The sequence below is a fragment of the Phanerochaete carnosa genome, assembly GCF_000300595.1.
Source record: "Phanerochaete carnosa HHB-10118-sp unplaced genomic scaffold PHACAscaffold_2, whole genome shotgun sequence".
Taxonomy (NCBI): Eukaryota; Fungi; Basidiomycota; class Agaricomycetes; order Polyporales; family Phanerochaetaceae; genus Phanerochaete; species Phanerochaete carnosa.
In genome coordinates, this window is record NW_006767629.1 from 1,990,811 (window position 1) to 2,007,546 (window position 16,736).

Consider the following 16,736-nt stretch of genomic DNA (forward strand, 5'->3'; position numbering starts at 1 on the left):
ACGGACATATATCCGAGTCATACTGATCCTGCTCGATACAAGCTGCAAATAAAGATGGTGAGAAAACACGAGGCGGTAGCGAGTGCTGTACATCACAACGCGGACCAGATTGCAGTCAAGTCGTGACACATCGGGTACCAAATCCGCACGTACTGTGGTTGCACTCCATGCTATAAAACCCTCGCCTCTTACTGACCATCTCCACACTCTAGTTTCCTTCTATCTCTTAGCGTCTACTGTCTGCGAGATGCCTTCAGCCAAGCCTACTGCAGTCGAAGCCGTCGCAAGTGCTGAGCCAGCGGCTGCTCCAGCGAGACGTTCCACTCGCGTAGCCTCTAGCACTACTGCCAAAGAAGCTACAGCTGCGGAAGTGCAGCGGCCAGCAGCGGGTAGCAAGAAGTCCGGAGGCGCGTCTGGCTCGGAGGTGAAGGAGCTCGAGACCAAGATGCGCTCTACAAACATTGGGAGTGTCGAGAGCGCTGAGGCGAATATGAAGCCACCTAAAGAGCTCAAAGAACCCAAGGAGCCGTATTTCAACCTGCTGCCTTCACCGAAAGAGCCCCTTCGTCCAGCTCCCCTGCTCTTCACCTGGGGATGCGGCAACTCTGGCCAGTTTGGCGCTGGTGTGGATTACCTGAGCGAGCAGGCTAAGCCTCAGAGAAATAAGCTTGTCGAATCCATGATGGAACAAGGCAAGTTTGGCACGAAGGGCGTCGGGCTTGAGTACATCGCAGCAGGTGGCATGTCAAGTCTGTTCATAGACGAACAGGGAACTGTACGCAGAATTCATCTCGGATTTCATGCGCCTTGCTGAGCGTCTTTCAGGTCTGGTCCTGTGGTGCAAACGACAATGCAGCCCTGGGAAGGGAGACTACAGGAGTTCCAGATCCGGAACAGGAAAACAAATTTCTTGATGAGGACTACTTATCTTCGACTCCGTTTCCCATCTCGAGCCTTCTGGACGAAGGATTACGAGTGGCTCGCGTTGCCGCCGGGGACAGCATCGCCGCCGCCATCAGTACGCAGGGCGAGCTGAGGGTCTGGGGAACGTTCCGGGTATGAGCATATATATGCTGCACGTCTGACAATGGCGAGCTGATAGCTTGGATAGGCTATGGAGGGCCTCCTTGGCTTCTCCGGGACGCAGAAGCACCAGTACCAGCCCATCCCGGTGGTTAACCTGATGTCCAAGCCCGGCGAAGCCGAGCGATTCGTCGACGTCATGGCGGGCAACGATCACGTCGTCGTCCTTACGACACACGGAAACATCTACACGTGGGGGACGGGCGAACGTGGACAGCTTGGGCGCAAAGTGCTCACGCGCCATAAGCTGACCGCGACGACGCCCGAGCGCATCGTAGTCGGCACGCGCGCGAACAGGGCCGTGTGCGTCGGCGCTGGCAGCTACACGTCTTTTGCCGTCGACACCGACGGCGCCGTGTGGGGCTGGGGCGCGAATTACACTGGCCAGACCGGCACTGGGCTCAGAGCGGGTGATGACCGCGAGGTGCACACCCCGCAGAAGGTCGTTGGACTCAGCTCCGCAGAGCTTGGGGACGATGAGAGCGTTGTCCAGATCTCGGGAGGCGACGATCATACGCTCTTCCTCACGTCTCGCGGACGGGTCTTTGCGTGTGGATTGTCCATCGGTGGACAGCTCGGCCTGGCCGACGACGACGAGGCGTTCCGTGAGAGAACGTTCCCCGACTTCTTGGACAAGCCCGCACCCGTCACGCTTCCCGACGACCCCGAGGACGACCCAGTCGTGCAGATCAGCGCTGGCACTAGAACCAGCATGACCATCACACAAAGTGGGGCGCTTTACATGTGGGGAGAAGGCTCGCAGAGTGAGCTCGGCGCTGGAGACGAAGAGATGCTGAAGACCCCTACAGCAATTGTGAGGAAGGAAGGCAGTTGGAGGGCAGTCATGGGCTCCTGTGGCGGTCAGCACGCTCTTGCGCTGCTTCAAAAGAAACCCTGATACGATATGTTGAAGACCGCATTCACTGCTGCATGCGTCCTCAGTCAGATGGAGCGGAATCTTTGCACATGGAGATAGTATATATGGCTACAGCTTTTCCGCACATTACTCTGTTCTCTAAGGCGATCACTCCTTGTTCGACCAGATATTATGCGTGACCTTCGCGAACGGCTCTAGGTTGAACTCTACCACAGAACAGGGGTACGAGATCTCAAATTTCTCGAGAACGGTTGGATGCAGAATTCCGAGAACGCCGATTTCCTCGTCGTCTGGGTGTGTGAATGCCTCCTTGAGAACATCGAGAGCGGAACGGTCGTGCTGGCGCGGGCGGCGGTAGTAGATGGTCGCCGCACGTCCCGGGAAGAAGGTAGGATCTGGGGAGTCCCTCTTGAGTAAAACGTACGTGTGCAGTGCAAATATTACCTTCTCGCTCCCTGATATAGTATCCCGTTGGCGCATTCTTATCCGTACTAACAATGTGCGGAACGTCAAGCATCTGCATTGCACGATCAAGCAGGCCGTGCACGACCTCGAAGCCGGCCGTCTTGTTGCACCATACTGCGGCGGCGTGTCGAATATTTCTCGCCTGGCGCTCACGCTTGCTGTCCTTGAAAACAACATCGGTAGACTCGAATACTCGGATCGGCAGTGTATGTGAACGGTTCTCCCTAACGGTCTTCAGGAGACCCTGGAGAAGAGAGGTCCGCACGACCTGGAACTCAAGCGTCTTCGGATTCGCAATGCGGACAGCGATGTCACCGGTGTCCTTGCGGTTGAGCCACTCGAAGTTCTCTTCGTGTGAGCACTGGGAATGACTTATCAGACTGTATCACCACAAGGACTTTCGCATAACTTACAAGGATGAGAGGAAGCACTTCGACAAACCCTGCCATGGCCCACTCCTTGCGAACGATGTCACTCAGTTTGCTGATCTCGAGCGGCTGTCCGACGGTGCTTGTTGGTGGGAAGGTGTCTGGAAGGTTGTTGAAACCGTAGGCAATAGCAGCATCCTCCATCAAATCGCACTCGTGCAGGATATCTGGACGTGTCGGGGGGACTTGCACGGCAACCTTATCAGGATCTGCTGTGTCCTGCACAGCAGAGAGTGTCATGCGCTCGAGCAGGCTGGCAAGCTCCGTCGAGTTTACAGACAGTCCCGCGCACGAGTTGACATATGATGCGTGGGCGGTCATAGTACGATATGTAAGATCAGGGTAAACGCGTTTGGTGCCGTCTGGATATATGACCTTGCAAGGTTCTATGCTAGAGGATTGAGAAGACTTTCAGCAACTGCCTCCAATTCTCAGTGAGATGAACGTACGTGAAAGGTTTCTCGCAATACTCTGAGAACATGGCAACCATAATATTGAGTACAATGTTCAGCTTCGTCTCGTCGGTACCAGTGATATCGATGAAGACGTTGCGAGTGTTGAGCGTAATTTTACTGTGTTCGCTGTTAATGATTGGAGGCATCGAGGCGACAGTGCGAGTCGAATCATAGATGATCGGGTATACTGGGGAATCCTTAATGATAGGAAGATACCGCGCGAGGTGTTTTTCTGACTGCAGGCAAGATGCGTCAGGAGTCGATTTAGCCGATCGACTGTGGCTATCTAACCTCATATACTGTCATAAGCTCCTCTGCAGTGTATGCTTTCGTCTTCGACAGGGGAACGAACTTGATGTCTTTTGGTGGCAGAGCCTCGTAGCTGAAAGGTGGTTTCAAGGTGTCGAGGTCGTGGGTACCGATGGCAACAAACTGCCGACGTCTACATATATTCTGATGGAGCTTATCTTGAAGGTCAATGAAGGACTCGTAAGAATGCTCTGTGAGCTTGATGTTGCGCAGAATGGCACAACCAAAGAACTGTCTTATTCGCTTCGTCTGAGACAGCCGCTTAAGCACGCGTACACGCGTAGAAGCACAGGAGGGACGTACCTCAGGTGTGATTGTTGCAGTAATGAGAGCATCCTCGCCACCGGGTGGGTAGACGAGTTTGTACGTTGGCGGGCGATCCTTGCCCAGGAAAACGCGGAGTGCGCGGGCAATACCTTCAATGCACAACAAGTCGTATCTGGGCCGATGGTCACAACGCTGCCTCTCAGCGACATAGCGCACTGACCAACCTGTTGGCAGGAACTTCGATTTTAAGTTGCTGTAAAATGGTCTTTGAGTCATATGGAGCTGGGCAAAGAAGATGATACTCACCGGACGTCCCGCGGGCAAGCCCTGCTTCCTCGAAGCTTCTACTTCCTCGGTGGTCTGGCGGAAGTATTGCACACTTAATGGATATATTAAATTGATCATATATGAGCACATACGTCCTCGTCAAGTTCGAGACCGAAGTCGAAGAGCAGGCGATCGAATTCATCGGGAGCTGCGAAAAGCAATCTTCGTCGCCGTACGCTTCACCTGCTAGCGTAAACTCTTACCATACTTGTTGCCAAGACGTTCCCAAAGCTCCTCCTTGTCTACAGCGACTGTCGGCATGTTTGTCGTCTAACGGTAAGAAGGGTAAACACAAAGCGACCTAGGCCTGCACAAGACTTGGATTCTGATCTCGAATCAGGGCGCTTAGATCGAGTCAAGGCTCAAGCATTGTGATAGGCGACCATCCCTGATAAGGCAATCAATCAATCCAGCTCATGTGTTTTCCGAACGAGGACAACATTGATACTATGTAATCTCAATTGTTCTTCAATCTGAAGCAATCGACTCGTTGTCATCTCCAAGACTCCCGCTCATATCACTGGTAAAATCCAGGTCTTCGCTTCCAAACTCAAAGCTCGTGCCCTCGCTGCCGTGCTCACTCTCGACCCCCTCCATCTGTACTCTCTCCGCACTGCCTACCGCCTCTCCACACCGCAAGCACTCCCATCTCGTACCTCCAGGTCCAGTTCCTGACGCTTCATCTGCGGTGCGCATTAGGCGGCCGGTGATGCAGACGTAACAGTAAGTGTGCCCACAGTCGGTGATATACGGCGTGTGGATTGGGAAAGGTGGTGGTTCTTCTTCGGATCCTTCTGTGACATCGGGCGGAGGACCCGTGTTTGATGATGAGTAGCTCGGCGCCGTCAATGAGGAGAGTGCAGCTGTAGGGTCGGAAAGGTTCGTCATACTATCTTGATGGCAGATCGCGCATTGGTCCAGGTATAGCGACCAGTACTTTCCCCGCTTCGCACTTGAGCGTGTTCCAGCTTCAGTACTTTCTGACAGGCCACACGCGGCTCGTATAGGTTGAGGAATGCCAGATGTGATAGAGATTTGAGACAATTGTGTCAGTCTCCGTCCAATGGTCCGCGTATTAATTAGAGGTAGCAGGAATAGCAAGAATTCCTGGCTGATATTGAGCTCGCGATCCATTTTTGATACCTAGAATACGTACAGTGAATGCATGCCAGACCATCTGGCGGTTCATGAACTCGTATGACACGTCTCGCGAGGTGATCCTTTGAGTTGAAACGAGACGCATTCTCAGCAGTCTATCCGCGAGCATTCTATACCTAAGAAGGTGTGAAGGGAAGAAAAGCGATAGTATACGCCCTGCCATACCTGCCGTTCCACATGAAGGCAACAAAATTTAGCAGCGTTAAGGTGGAATGCAGCGACTCAAGCCGGGTAAGAAGCTCCCATGCCTTTCTTCTCCTGTCAGAAGAGGGAGCATCCGGCCAAGCTTGCGACAGTGCGTGTGCCCTAAGGCGAGTATGAAAGTAGGGCACTAACGTCGTGATTACTCCATGTATAAGAAGCAAACGGCGGGGTAACCTGAATGCTGGCATGCGCTTGAGCCTGCGTTTCCAGTTGACGACATGCGACTCACACATTGAAGATCCATCTAAATGGGGTAAGGCCGCATAGCGTAATCCCTGTAGTTTTGCGCCATATGTTGCGCCAGTGTCCCAAAGCGAGAACTTGAACAGGGTAAGTTGGATGCATAGGGTCAGCTCAGGCTCAAAGTGGCCCTTGAAGGAAGACTGCATACAAATAATTGAGAGGAATACAAGCAAAACCATACGATCGCTGACGTACGTTAACAAGGGCGAGAGCCTTCGCGAGGGGATCCTGCAAGACCTGTACCAGCTCTTGGTCTAGTAGCTCCGCATCGAGCTTCCCGACGCGTGTAATTCGCGGCGTTGGCGTCGCTTCATGGGTGAGAGATTCATGTATAGAAGACAGCCTTGCCTGAGAGTCGTCCCATATACGCTGCCAGGTTGCATAGCTCGAGGACGAGGTGCTGGCCATGAGATTACGAACGGAAGCGGGCGAAGCACACAAGCGCCTGGCGCACTGACCGTCGGGCGATGGCATCTGAGATCCGATCAGATCTGCATCTTCCCTTGACTCAAGCCCAGGTATTGCTTGACCGCCAGCTGCCTTGCACTCCCCTTACCAGCATCATGGCAGAAGCCATCCAAAAGCTCATTCTCGATACTCTCGATAAGCATGGTATTATTCAGGACACCAGGACACTGACATTGCCCGACCAGGAAGATCCCGCTGCAACGCACGATGCGCAGATTATTATCCTTGGTGCTCTTAATTCACTCTCAAGTCGAGAGGTAGGTGACTGCTACTTATTGCATGAACATAAACATTGATTATTGCGCTAGATGATCTCGTATGAGACGCACGAGACCACCTCACACGTCCTCACGCCCGAAGGTGCCTCTATAGCTCTGAATGGGTCCCATGAAGCACGAGTGTGGGCCGCTGTACCGGTCAAAGGGGAAGGCAGTCCGATGACACCGAAGGAGCTCGAGGCGAAGATTGGAAGTGATATTGCAAAGATCGGACAGGGTCGCGCTTTTAAGAACAAATGGATAGGCAAGGAGGGCGACAGTCTGGTCAAGCTCGTGAGTATCCTTGGCGTCACAACGCTGCTCGTGCTGAACGTGATTTGCGTAGGCTGCGCAAATAGATGATGTGACTCAGAAGGAGATGCGCGAGGTTGACTCTACCGGGACCTTGAAAGGAGGAGAGAAGGCTCTCGCAGAGCTCAGGAAGCGCAAGCTTATCGTGCAAAAGTAGGTCCCCTTGTTTCCTGTGCGCTTTCAGCTCTGATTTCTTGTTGATAGGAAAGGACAGTGGTTCACCGTGCACAGAGGACCTAATTTCAGCACATCGACAGCAAAGCCTGAGACGGATCTTACGATGGAGATGCTCACGACGTAAGTGCGCTGTTCCCCTGATTCTACAAAATTGCTCATGGCGATAATGAAGAGGTGCATGGAAGACCTCTACCTTCAAGAGGTACAATTTTGAAGCCGAAGGTATCCCGACAAACGGCGGTGCGCTCCATCCTCTCCTCAAGGTGCGCGAGGAGATCCGGAATATCTTCTTGGAGATGGGGTATGTTTCTGTGTATCTCATCTCTATGTATGCTTACAACAACTATCCCCAGCTTCGCCGAAATGCCAACAGGAAACTTCGTCGATTCTGGCTTCTGGTGCTTCGATGCCCTCTTCGTACCTCAACAGCACCCTGCACGAGAGCTGCAGGACACCTTCTACTTATCAGGTCGGTGCGCCCCTGCCCCCAGGTTATTCGGTCCTCAACAGCTCATTAGATCCCGTCAAGTCACTCCCGCCACCCGCCGACTACTACAAATGTGTATCCCGAGTCCATGAGCGTGGCGATTTCGGGTCTACTGGTTACAAAGCCCCTTGGTCAGACGAGGAGTCTCGTAGGCTCCTATTGCGGACGCACACCACGGCGTCATCCGCCGCAATGCTCTATAAGCTTGCTGCGCGGTTCAGAGGTGAGGACGAGGACGAGGACGCGCTCACTGCACATTCCGGCACCACTCGCAAAGGCAGGGACGCGGGCAAGGGCGATGACTTTCGGCCGGCGAAATTGTTCAGCATCGACCGTGTCTTCCGTAATGAGACTATGGATGCGACACACTTGGCCGAATTCCATCAAGTGGAGGGTGTCGTTGCCGACCGTAACTTGACACTGGCGGATCTTATTGGTATGTCAACTTGCTTGAGTTAATGTCATGTTTTTCACGCTGCCCCCGTCAGGCTTCATGCGCGTCTTCTTCAAGAAAATGGGGATCGAGAACATCCGTTTCAAGCCTGCTTACAACCCGTACACGGAGGTACATCTCGAAATGTCGCTCATTTCCGCATGTTTCTGAAGTATTACCGTAGCCGTCACTAGAGATCTTTGCCTTCCATCCGCTACTTAAAAAGTGGGTCGAAGTCGGCAACAGTGGAATGTTCCGCCCAGAGTTTTTGCAGCCCATGGGCTTCCCTCCGGATATCCATGTCCACGGCTGGGGCATTGGTCTCGAGCGGCCAACGATGATTCGGTGCGTTGGCACATGCGTGGTTTCTTTCTTTGGCCGCACTAACCTAATCTGCAGGTACGGTATCACCAATATTCGTTCCCTGGTTGGACACAAGGTACCTATCGAGAGTGTAGAGGAGTCGCCAGCAGTCAGATTCTAGAGTATATCAAGATGTCATGTACATTAGAAAGGCAAGTGCTGCGAATGACTCTCCGCTTAGCGACGCCTCACGTATGGATACGTTCAGCCATAAACGCATTGCTTCTCGTCATACGGCAGAGTAAGACCAGTCGATGGTGGCTTCTGTTTTGGTACCAGTTGAAAAACATCTGCCCTTCCGCGCTGAGGTATGGCACACAGGCAAGTCAACTTGTCGCTGAAAATTTACACAATCTATCCATCGTGGAAAAAGACGAGTTTTCAAGCCTGGCGCAGCTGTAGCTGAGCTCGACAGCTCTCATGAATATTTAGCAAACCTTCGAGATACCGTTATGCTGGGTGTAGCGGCTCAATGTGAAGACGCTTATCGTGTACTATAAGGCTAGTAGCGGCATTCACAACCTGAACGTTACTAGCGAGCAAAGTGCGCGCCAGATCGCATGTATTCTATCTGCGTACGAGAGCACACTCTACGGAAAGCAGCGTGAAATGAAAGCGTCACACCATTCAGCGTGCCTATAGAAAACAAGACTAATATTGGTAAGATTGCATTTTGGGCCTCAGCCGGCAACAAAATGTTGGTGTGACCCATATCAGGCAACCGTCGAATGTTTTTCACGTGGCGGTCTTACGCCACGGTGCTATATTCGCCAGCGTCTCCTCTCATTCCTGACCACAACCTCGACCTACCCTTGTGAGTTTTCGGGATAGTCGGTGCTTTCTCATTCTTCCTACAATCCAAGTATTTTGCCACCTCCTCACCATCGCAAAGTGGCCGGCCTGATAGTCGCGTAGTACTAGACCCTATCATTCACTACTGGGCGTTGCTGAGTATACCCTCCTTTGTGCTCGTTTTGCGTTGAGGTTCTTCCACAGCTCTTAATTCTCTTAAACCTTCGTCGCCGTACACGAGACATAACACTATCATCTATACGTCTTCCATCAGGGACGTCTTCCACGACCTGCTGTCATCCCATACCCTTCGCCACATAAATGCCGCCGCAGTACCAGAATCAGAGCGCCTTGGACGTCATCGATACTCAGCTGGAAAGTCTTGCAAGAGAGGAGGCTCGCTATCACGACGAACTGCGCCGTATACAACAACGCCGAGACCTTCTCTGCAGGCAGCGCGCCCTGATTCAGCGAGGCAAGACGATCTATTCGCTGCCCACCGAGATCTTATTGCACATCTTCTGCTTCTTCGTTCAATGGGACGAGGACGACTGGCAAGACGGCGAGGAAATTGACTGGCGGCCGATCATATTGTCACACGTATGTTCTACATGGCGTGCCGCCGTCCTCGATACATCCTCGTTGTGGGCGTGCCTCGATTTCAGCAGATATCCCGGCGTCCGCCCGCTCATCATTCGAGCCAAGGAGCAGCCTGTTGACGTCGTACACGGCACGAAACCTCTGTCTGGGTATAAACCCGACTTCCGGTTTGAATCCGTGCTAAGGAACACATCGCCTCGATGGCACTCCTTACTCTGGGAGTCGTCCGAGCTGAGGATGACCGACGTCTTGTCCGTGCTGAACAGCGGCGCATCATTTCCATATCTTCGAAGCGTCGAGCTAGGCATCGAGAAGCGGTCGCTACCGGGCATTCCATTACTTAACCCAAGCTCGGGTGTCCAAGCCAGCTCGGGTAGTCTCCTCCCCTGCCTGAGGCGTATGTGCCTCTCCAGCGTCTCACTTTCCGAACTCCCGCCCACCGACTTGCCGTCGTTACGTTCCTTAACCCTTCACTTTCCTGCTAAGTATCCCGACAGTCGCGCGAATCTTTTCCGCATGTCCAGTCTTTGCTCTTTCCTTGCCAGATCTCCTGCGTTGGAGACACTTGTGTTCAGCGACTCTACGCCGCTCATGGATGTATTCGTTCGCTTCGATCACGACACAAGCGATCATGCAGCTTCACTTCCTCCTAACAACGTCGCTCCTTTTACTGTAGCCAATCTTCGCCGTTTCGAGTGGAGCCATGCGCCTCCCAGGGACCTTTGGAAGTTCGTCGCGATAGTTAAGATGCCCGCCCTCAAAGAACTCGAGCTTTACCTCGACGCCGGCGACAAAAGGTGGTTCACATACTACACTTCTGTTCTTGAGCCTATGGCGGACGAGCCCTTCAACCCTCGCGCAATGTTGCCTGTCGTGCGCTTCGAAAGTCTCGAAGAACTGTCCGTCTTTGTGACAGACACGGACGGGCTCTACTCTGCTTTCAGGAGCGCACTCTTTCCCAAGTTGAAGAGACTCGCCATAAGTCATCTCATCGAGCGGAACAAACGCTCATGGAGGACCTCGCCCACAAAGAAAGCACCCTTCGCATTCCCATTACTACCTGCGCAAGAGAGCATCTTCCGGGAACCCCGCATGTCGACCGTCACACATCTCGCCCTATCGAACTTTCGCCTGGAATACCACAACACTGTTGCGTCGATGCTCGCTTATATGCAGAATCTGGAGCATCTCGCGATCGAGTCGTGCAGAGGTACGTTTCCACTGACGTTACTGCGACTCTCTGACATCGTGATCACAGATGTGAATGCCGTCATCTGCTCTCTCTCCGGGACCTTCGAGGTCTGCGAAGAGGCGAGTTTCATTGCGGAACCTCGGCGCTGGGTCTGTCCTCGGTTACAGCATCTCTCATTGATCGACTGCGATAATGTCACCTTCAAGTGCCTCCGCCATACAATTCGAGCGCGGAAACGGTGCGAGGATGGCGCCCAGATAGATTCGCTGCGGGTAATCAGGTCGCCGCGTCGACGTCTCTCCAGGGTGAATGTCTCGGAGGGCAACCAAGCGCCGCACGATCTGTTCTCGAAAGCAACGGCGCTGCGGACTCTTCGTGTTGAAAGATGTGGCAGAATATCGCAAGCGGAAATGGAGTCTCTAAAGGCGGCTGGACTTGGTCTCAAGGATGTTTATTGGAGTGATTAAGGCATCAACGTATCCCCTACTACCACCCGTCGGTAACTGGGTCGCTCTCTCGTTGCATGATATACACGGACTTTAATACCTACAGATGGCTTATAGTCAAAAAGTTCACTGTTTTATGTACGGCTACAAATATCGTTGAATATGGTCTGAAGGACTGCGGCGCGACGCGCGCGTTACGGCGGGCCATGTGATGGACGCGTAGGTTTGTCACGAAGCGTGACGTAGAGATATTGCCTGTGTCGTATACCGACTTCTATCTTCTCTTGCCTCGTTGCTTACGTCCTTTCACGTCATATTATCTTGAATATTCGCTAATTTCTTAGAACCGGATCCCACGCTGACCAGAAGATTTGTGCAATGTCGCCGCCATCTAACCACGAGCCACAGCATGTCAATCCAGAAGAGCTGTATCAAGTTATCTGTGCCGCGACCTCCCAGGACCCAACACAGATCAAGGTGTCGTCTGCAAGACTGAAGGAGATGCTCGAGATGGTCGGCGTGTTTGACATGCTCTCGCAAATTGCAGCCCAGAGCAACCTCCCTGTTCAAGTCCGTCAGCAGGCTATCATTCAGCTCAAGAATTCCTCTCTGGGCCACTGGAAGTCGCGAAAGTACGTCGTGACATGTGTAGCAGAAATGTTGATACGTCTGATGCGGAGTATATAGGCTGACAAACGAGGAGCAGAAGCTCAATATCAAGAGAAGATGTCTCGAGCTGCTGCACGAACCGGACGATGTGGTGCGCCGTGGTCTATACGTCAAAGATTTTGGACAAAATTGACATTGTGTGGCGCTAGATCGCTGAATGCAATGAAGTCATCCTATCCAAAATTGCACGGCTCGAATATCCCGCCATGTGGTGAGTCTCGGGCTCTATCGACAACGGAAGCACATACTTAACGACCGTCAGGCCAAACGCCCTAGACGATATCATGAATCTCGTGAATACGGGAATACAAACGTGGTACAGTGGCTCGACGGCACCAGAAGTCCTGATCACTTTGCGCCGAGCTCTCGAGGCACTGAACGCCGTTCTGAAGGAGTTCACCAACATGAAAATGCTTTCGGGTGTTCGGACATGTGGGACTGTATGTGTGAAGCGCTACCCGTCGTGTTGTTTGTTGACCTCGATGCGTACTTCCTCGCAGGTTGTCGAAAATATCCATATGATCATGCAGAGCCATTACTCGACGGCGGCTGCCAGCCTGACGGGGCTTGATCCAACCACAATTTCGAGTCCTCGAACCGCACAGAACCTCCTTGTTGCACACCTTGTCTTTAAATGTGTGGCAAAAATGGCAAGCTGGGTCTACTCTCGTTCGAAGGGCAATGACCCCGCGGTACGTCTAGAGGGCTGGGTAAGTTATGAGTTCTTTGTGCATATACCCGTACTCATTCGTTTCGCAGCTCCTCGATCTTTTCCGCAGCTCCACCGTTCAACTCCAAACTCTGAGCGAAGTTCGTATCAACCTCGTCCTAGCTATACGCTCCGGCGCCGCTCCGGCAACGCCGGTCAGCAAACAGTCAATAGAGACTCTCACGCGACACATCCGTCTATTCGGCAAGCTCTTCAGGCGTTTACAACAGTTAGACTCCATGAAGTTCGTCAAGCTGCCTTCGTGCAGTGACCTTGTTCTTTATTACTGGAGCAAGGTTGTACAGGCCACTAATAGCCCAAATGACCAGGTGGAAGGTAGGTCGAGCCATGCTACTCTTGACCGACGTTTTCTAAGTCTCAATCCCCGCCGTCGGAAGATGACCCCACAGCCGTATTCCCTGTACGCTTTCTGGTGCAAGCCATGGTTCTTTTCAAAGAGAGTCTCGCACAGTGGGCTCCTGTTCGCAAGGACGGTAGTGAAAATGAGCAAGGTGGGGTTCATACCATCAGTACTTGACTGCATGCTGACGTATTCCGCACAGTGCTCTCGCAGACATTTGTCGAGGACGCTGTGAAACTCCTCGTGACCCGGTTCATTCCTCTCGACCCGTCTGACCTTGAAGACTGGATGTCTGATCCTGAAGAGTGGGTTAATGTTGAGGAAAAAGACAACGAACAGTGGGAGTATGAGCTCCGGGTAAGTTCTCTGTCTGCGATTCTGCTTTCTCAGCTGATGAGGTTTTCCAGCCGTGTGGCGAGCGTGTTTTGATGACTCTCGCACACCAATATCGCCAATATGTTGTGCCGCTTCTGCACATGACATTCCAGCAACTTGTAGGTATGTGTGTTGGTCCCTGTGACGCCAAAATGACGCTAAATCTCTGTCAACAGCTCTCCCTACCGGGGATCTCCCCAGCATCCTTCAGAAGGAGGCGCTCTACTGCGCCATTGGACGCTGCGCTACAAAGCTCAGGGACGTCATCCCTTGGGACGACTGGTTAACGCAGAGCTTACTTCCCGAAGCCCGGTCGACGAACACGAGGTAAGTTTCCGGAGTACGTATCGTGAGCGGTAGCTGACTGTATTCCCAGCTACCCTATTATCAAGCGACGTATTGCCTGGTTAATCGGAAAGTGGATCTCAAGCTCATGTGCGACGCCAAATAACCCACGCGTATGGGAGGTACTCATCTATCTCTTGCGAGATCGTGGTCCGGGTACAGACGCGGTCGTGCGCCTCACGGCGGCTGTCGCGCTCAAGGAGTGCGTAGATGTATGTCACTGAAATGGCTTTCATATGTGGTGCTCGCTGACGAAGTTATGTAGACAATTGAATTCGATGTTGATGCATTCCTGCCTTTCCTTTCCATGGCCATCGAGGAGCTCTTGCGGCTCATAGACGAAGCCGACTCAACTGAGAGCAAGCGACGCATTCTCGGCACGTTGAACGTGGTCGTTGAACGTGCAGGCACTCATGTATGCGCTGCCGTATTTTTTGAAGATGTGCACTAATCACCTCATAACAGATTGTTCCTCTACTACCTGTTGTGGTGCGGCCTCTTCCTCGGATGTGTGAGCGTCGGGTTGCTGGCGTGCAACGTGAACTTATCAGCTGACTAATTTGGGTTAGGGACGTCGGCGGAAGAGGAGTGGCTGCTTAAGGGCTCGCTTCTCGAGACTCTGACGAAGCTAATCGAGGTAGGTTTCCACCTCATAGTACACTCCGGATAGTGAGACATTACCTGTATAGGCTTCGAAAGAACCGTCAAGCACTCTCATTGGCCTCGTCGTGCCTCTCGTTAAGGAGAGCTTCGGGCCCGTGGTAAGCCAACACAGGTTCACCGCCGCCCTGTCACATAATGAATTATTTTTAGGCTCAAATGCAACTCGACGAAGACGCGCTTATCCTCTGGCAAGCATCACTTCGTAACACGAACACACTAGAGGCTGCAGATGGTTCTGCGAGCCTCTTTGAGCTCGTCCCGCTCGCAGTGCGGCTGCTCGCAGAGAATCTCGATCTACTCGGCAAGATCACGAACATAATCGAATCGTACATTCTTCTCGACGCACCGCGTCTCTTGCAGGTACTCTGTTCTGCCTATGTCACAACAAAGAGGTGATTGACAATTAATTAGGCTTGTGCAAACGAGCTCTTCGGTGCGATCGTGGCCGGAATGAAGCACGCTGTGCAGATAAATGTCAAGGACATGGCGCAGGGTGCCGCGTTGGCGTGTCAGCATGCACCACCGAGCCTCTGGGGCGAACCACTCCATAATTCGGGGCTCTTTGCATATCTTATCAAGTCTCTGCAGGAGGACAAGGTGCGTTATCAGTTATACCACACAAAAGACTGACGCTAACCGGAGAACGCAGCTGACGGTCGAGCTCCTGACCGAGTTTGTTCTCGTCATGGCACGCATCGCGCTCATGGACAAGCGCCTGTTCGCGCAGCTTATCGGCGCGAGCGTACCCGCGCTCAAGCTGAGCGAGACAGAGCTCTGGGAAGCTGTCTTGGACGAATGGTGGCGCCGCGTGCGTTTCTTTCCTTATCTGTGCATTCATAAGCTGATCGGATGTGATTTGCCAGTTTGACTGCATGTCTGAGCCGCGACACCGCAAACTCGCGGCAATGGGCATGGCAAGCCTGGTGTCGACGGGCCGACATGAGGTGCTCGAGCGGCTGCGGAGCGAGATATGCAACCTCTGGCTCGACGTGCTGTGCGAGATTCGCGAGGCAAAGGTCGCGGAGGAAGAAGGGTGCGTGATCTACTTGCATTGCGTGCACTTCGACCGTTGACTGAGCTGCCAACTCCTCAGCGGCCCGGAGACCCTCTATTTGTACTGGGACAAGCCCCCGTCGACGTTTTACCGCGACACGGAGGGTATGCCGGAGTACACGAGGCGTGAAGCGGTGCGTGTGCCATTCTGTATCGGTAAATGTTCTCATGCTCATCTGAACGGCGCGCAGAGCTACCAGAACGACCCAGCGCGTGTGACACAGCTCACAACATACATTCAAGCATGCCTCGCCGAGGCCGAGGCTGCTGTTGGCGGAACCACAGTGCTACAAGAGCGATACCTTGCCAAGGCAGATCCGACGGTGCTTGCGCAGATTCAGGCAGAGCTGACGGGTCAGAAGATACAGCGTCAGTGAACACCGGACCTTCATTGGTGCATCGAGGCATTATGGCTTCCTTGGAATAATTCATCTAACTCGTAGTACTCCATATATCATCAGTGCCAAATGTATATCTCGTTTACTCAGACCTCTGGTTGAGTGTGTGGACATACACCGTTAGAGAGTTCGTCTCAGTGCAATGAAGCCATAGCAAGGGATATCTCTACTTCTGGGGAAAGAAACTCTTGAGACTGCCCTGCCCTGCCTTCGACCCACTTGATCGTTTGACGGGCCGGCCGGGTCTAATGACTTTCCGTGGTTCTTTCTTCTCCCCCTTCTCTTCCTTCAATTTCTTCTCGCTCTTTTTCGCGCTTTTCTCCTCGTCAGACTCAGTGTCCTCGGGCGCATTCTTGCCTCTTGTGGGCGGTTTCTCGTCCTCAGACGACGCAGCCTTCTTGCCCTTGGCTTTCTTACCCTTGGCAGGTGGCGGCGCGGGCTGCGCGTCAGGGTCATTCTCGTCGACGGACTCATACTCGGATTCGTCCACGGTTACTGCAAAGGACAGGCGATCCCATGAGCCAAATGCAGAGCACGGAAAGTGAAAAGAAACAAGTGGACACGTACTGAGGAAATTCCGTTCATCCGTGCTCATCTTACTCTTGACTACGCGCCGCTTCGGGAGCCCATTCCTACCGAGGGGCACCGCTTTCTTCAATGCGCGCTTGCGCCGCTGTGGCTTCACGTTGAGCGATGTTTCGTAGTCGTCCGCCATGTCGACGTCTCCGTCGGGACCTCTGGTGCTCTCATCCGGCTCGTCAGGCTCGGGTGAGGGGTGGGGCGAGGTCTCGACCGAGCTTGGTGGCGGAGGTGATGCAGC

The 16,736-nt window shown here is 53.1% G+C and overlaps 5 protein-coding genes across 5 annotated transcripts; 3 read left to right on the forward strand and 2 right to left on the reverse strand.

The window, feature by feature from the left end:
- Positions 1-1,075: 1,075 nt before the first annotated feature.
- Positions 1,076-4,522, reverse strand: PHACADRAFT_136916 (uncharacterized protein). The gene is made up of 10 exons (XM_007391829.1): positions 4,415-4,522; positions 4,304-4,359; positions 4,191-4,244; positions 4,109-4,137; positions 3,921-4,056; positions 3,600-3,866; positions 3,303-3,544; positions 2,839-3,244; positions 2,405-2,786; positions 1,076-2,355 (listed from the first exon to the last, which is right to left on the reverse strand). Exons 1-10 carry the CDS (start codon positions 4,470-4,472, stop codon positions 2,108-2,110), a joined length of 1,878 nt encoding a protein of 625 aa, XP_007391891.1. The 5' UTR covers positions 4,473-4,522; the 3' UTR covers positions 1,076-2,107.
- A 67-nt stretch (positions 4,523-4,589) lies between these two features.
- Positions 4,590-6,231, reverse strand: PHACADRAFT_136918 (uncharacterized protein). The gene is made up of 5 exons (XM_007391830.1): positions 6,012-6,231; positions 5,803-5,956; positions 5,535-5,754; positions 5,368-5,485; positions 4,590-5,318 (listed from the first exon to the last, which is right to left on the reverse strand). The coding sequence occupies exons 1-5, from the start codon at positions 6,222-6,224 to the stop codon at positions 4,680-4,682; spliced, it is 1,344 nt and encodes a 447-aa protein (XP_007391892.1). The 5' UTR covers positions 6,225-6,231; the 3' UTR covers positions 4,590-4,679.
- A 245-nt stretch (positions 6,232-6,476) lies between these two features.
- On the forward strand, positions 6,477-8,546 carry PHACADRAFT_249754 (uncharacterized protein). The gene is made up of 11 exons (XM_007391831.1): positions 6,477-6,541; positions 6,593-6,835; positions 6,888-7,006; positions 7,058-7,150; positions 7,203-7,331; positions 7,384-7,499; positions 7,549-7,953; positions 8,006-8,082; positions 8,135-8,295; positions 8,350-8,465; positions 8,522-8,546. The coding sequence occupies exons 2-10, from the start codon at positions 6,593-6,595 to the stop codon at positions 8,432-8,434; spliced, it is 1,428 nt and encodes a 475-aa protein (XP_007391893.1). The 5' UTR covers positions 6,477-6,541; the 3' UTR covers positions 8,435-8,465; positions 8,522-8,546.
- Positions 8,547-9,099: 553 nt separating this feature from the next.
- Positions 9,100-11,511, forward strand: PHACADRAFT_249756 (uncharacterized protein). Its single transcript, XM_007391832.1, has one exon. It carries the CDS (start codon positions 9,427-9,429, stop codon positions 11,362-11,364), a length of 1,938 nt encoding a protein of 645 aa, XP_007391894.1. The 5' UTR covers positions 9,100-9,426; the 3' UTR covers positions 11,365-11,511.
- A 93-nt stretch (positions 11,512-11,604) lies between these two features.
- Positions 11,605-16,430, forward strand: PHACADRAFT_181336 (uncharacterized protein). The gene is made up of 21 exons (XM_007391833.1): positions 11,605-11,975; positions 12,031-12,103; positions 12,162-12,223; positions 12,275-12,452; positions 12,513-12,722; positions 12,772-13,057; positions 13,120-13,233; positions 13,285-13,439; positions 13,490-13,580; positions 13,634-13,784; positions 13,834-14,014; positions 14,068-14,217; positions 14,268-14,313; positions 14,372-14,439; positions 14,492-14,563; positions 14,616-14,825; positions 14,877-15,062; positions 15,115-15,273; positions 15,329-15,498; positions 15,559-15,652; positions 15,710-16,430. Exons 1-21 carry the CDS (start codon positions 11,722-11,724, stop codon positions 15,893-15,895), a joined length of 3,096 nt encoding a protein of 1,031 aa, XP_007391895.1. The 5' UTR covers positions 11,605-11,721; the 3' UTR covers positions 15,896-16,430.
- Positions 16,431-16,736: the final 306 nt, after the last annotated feature.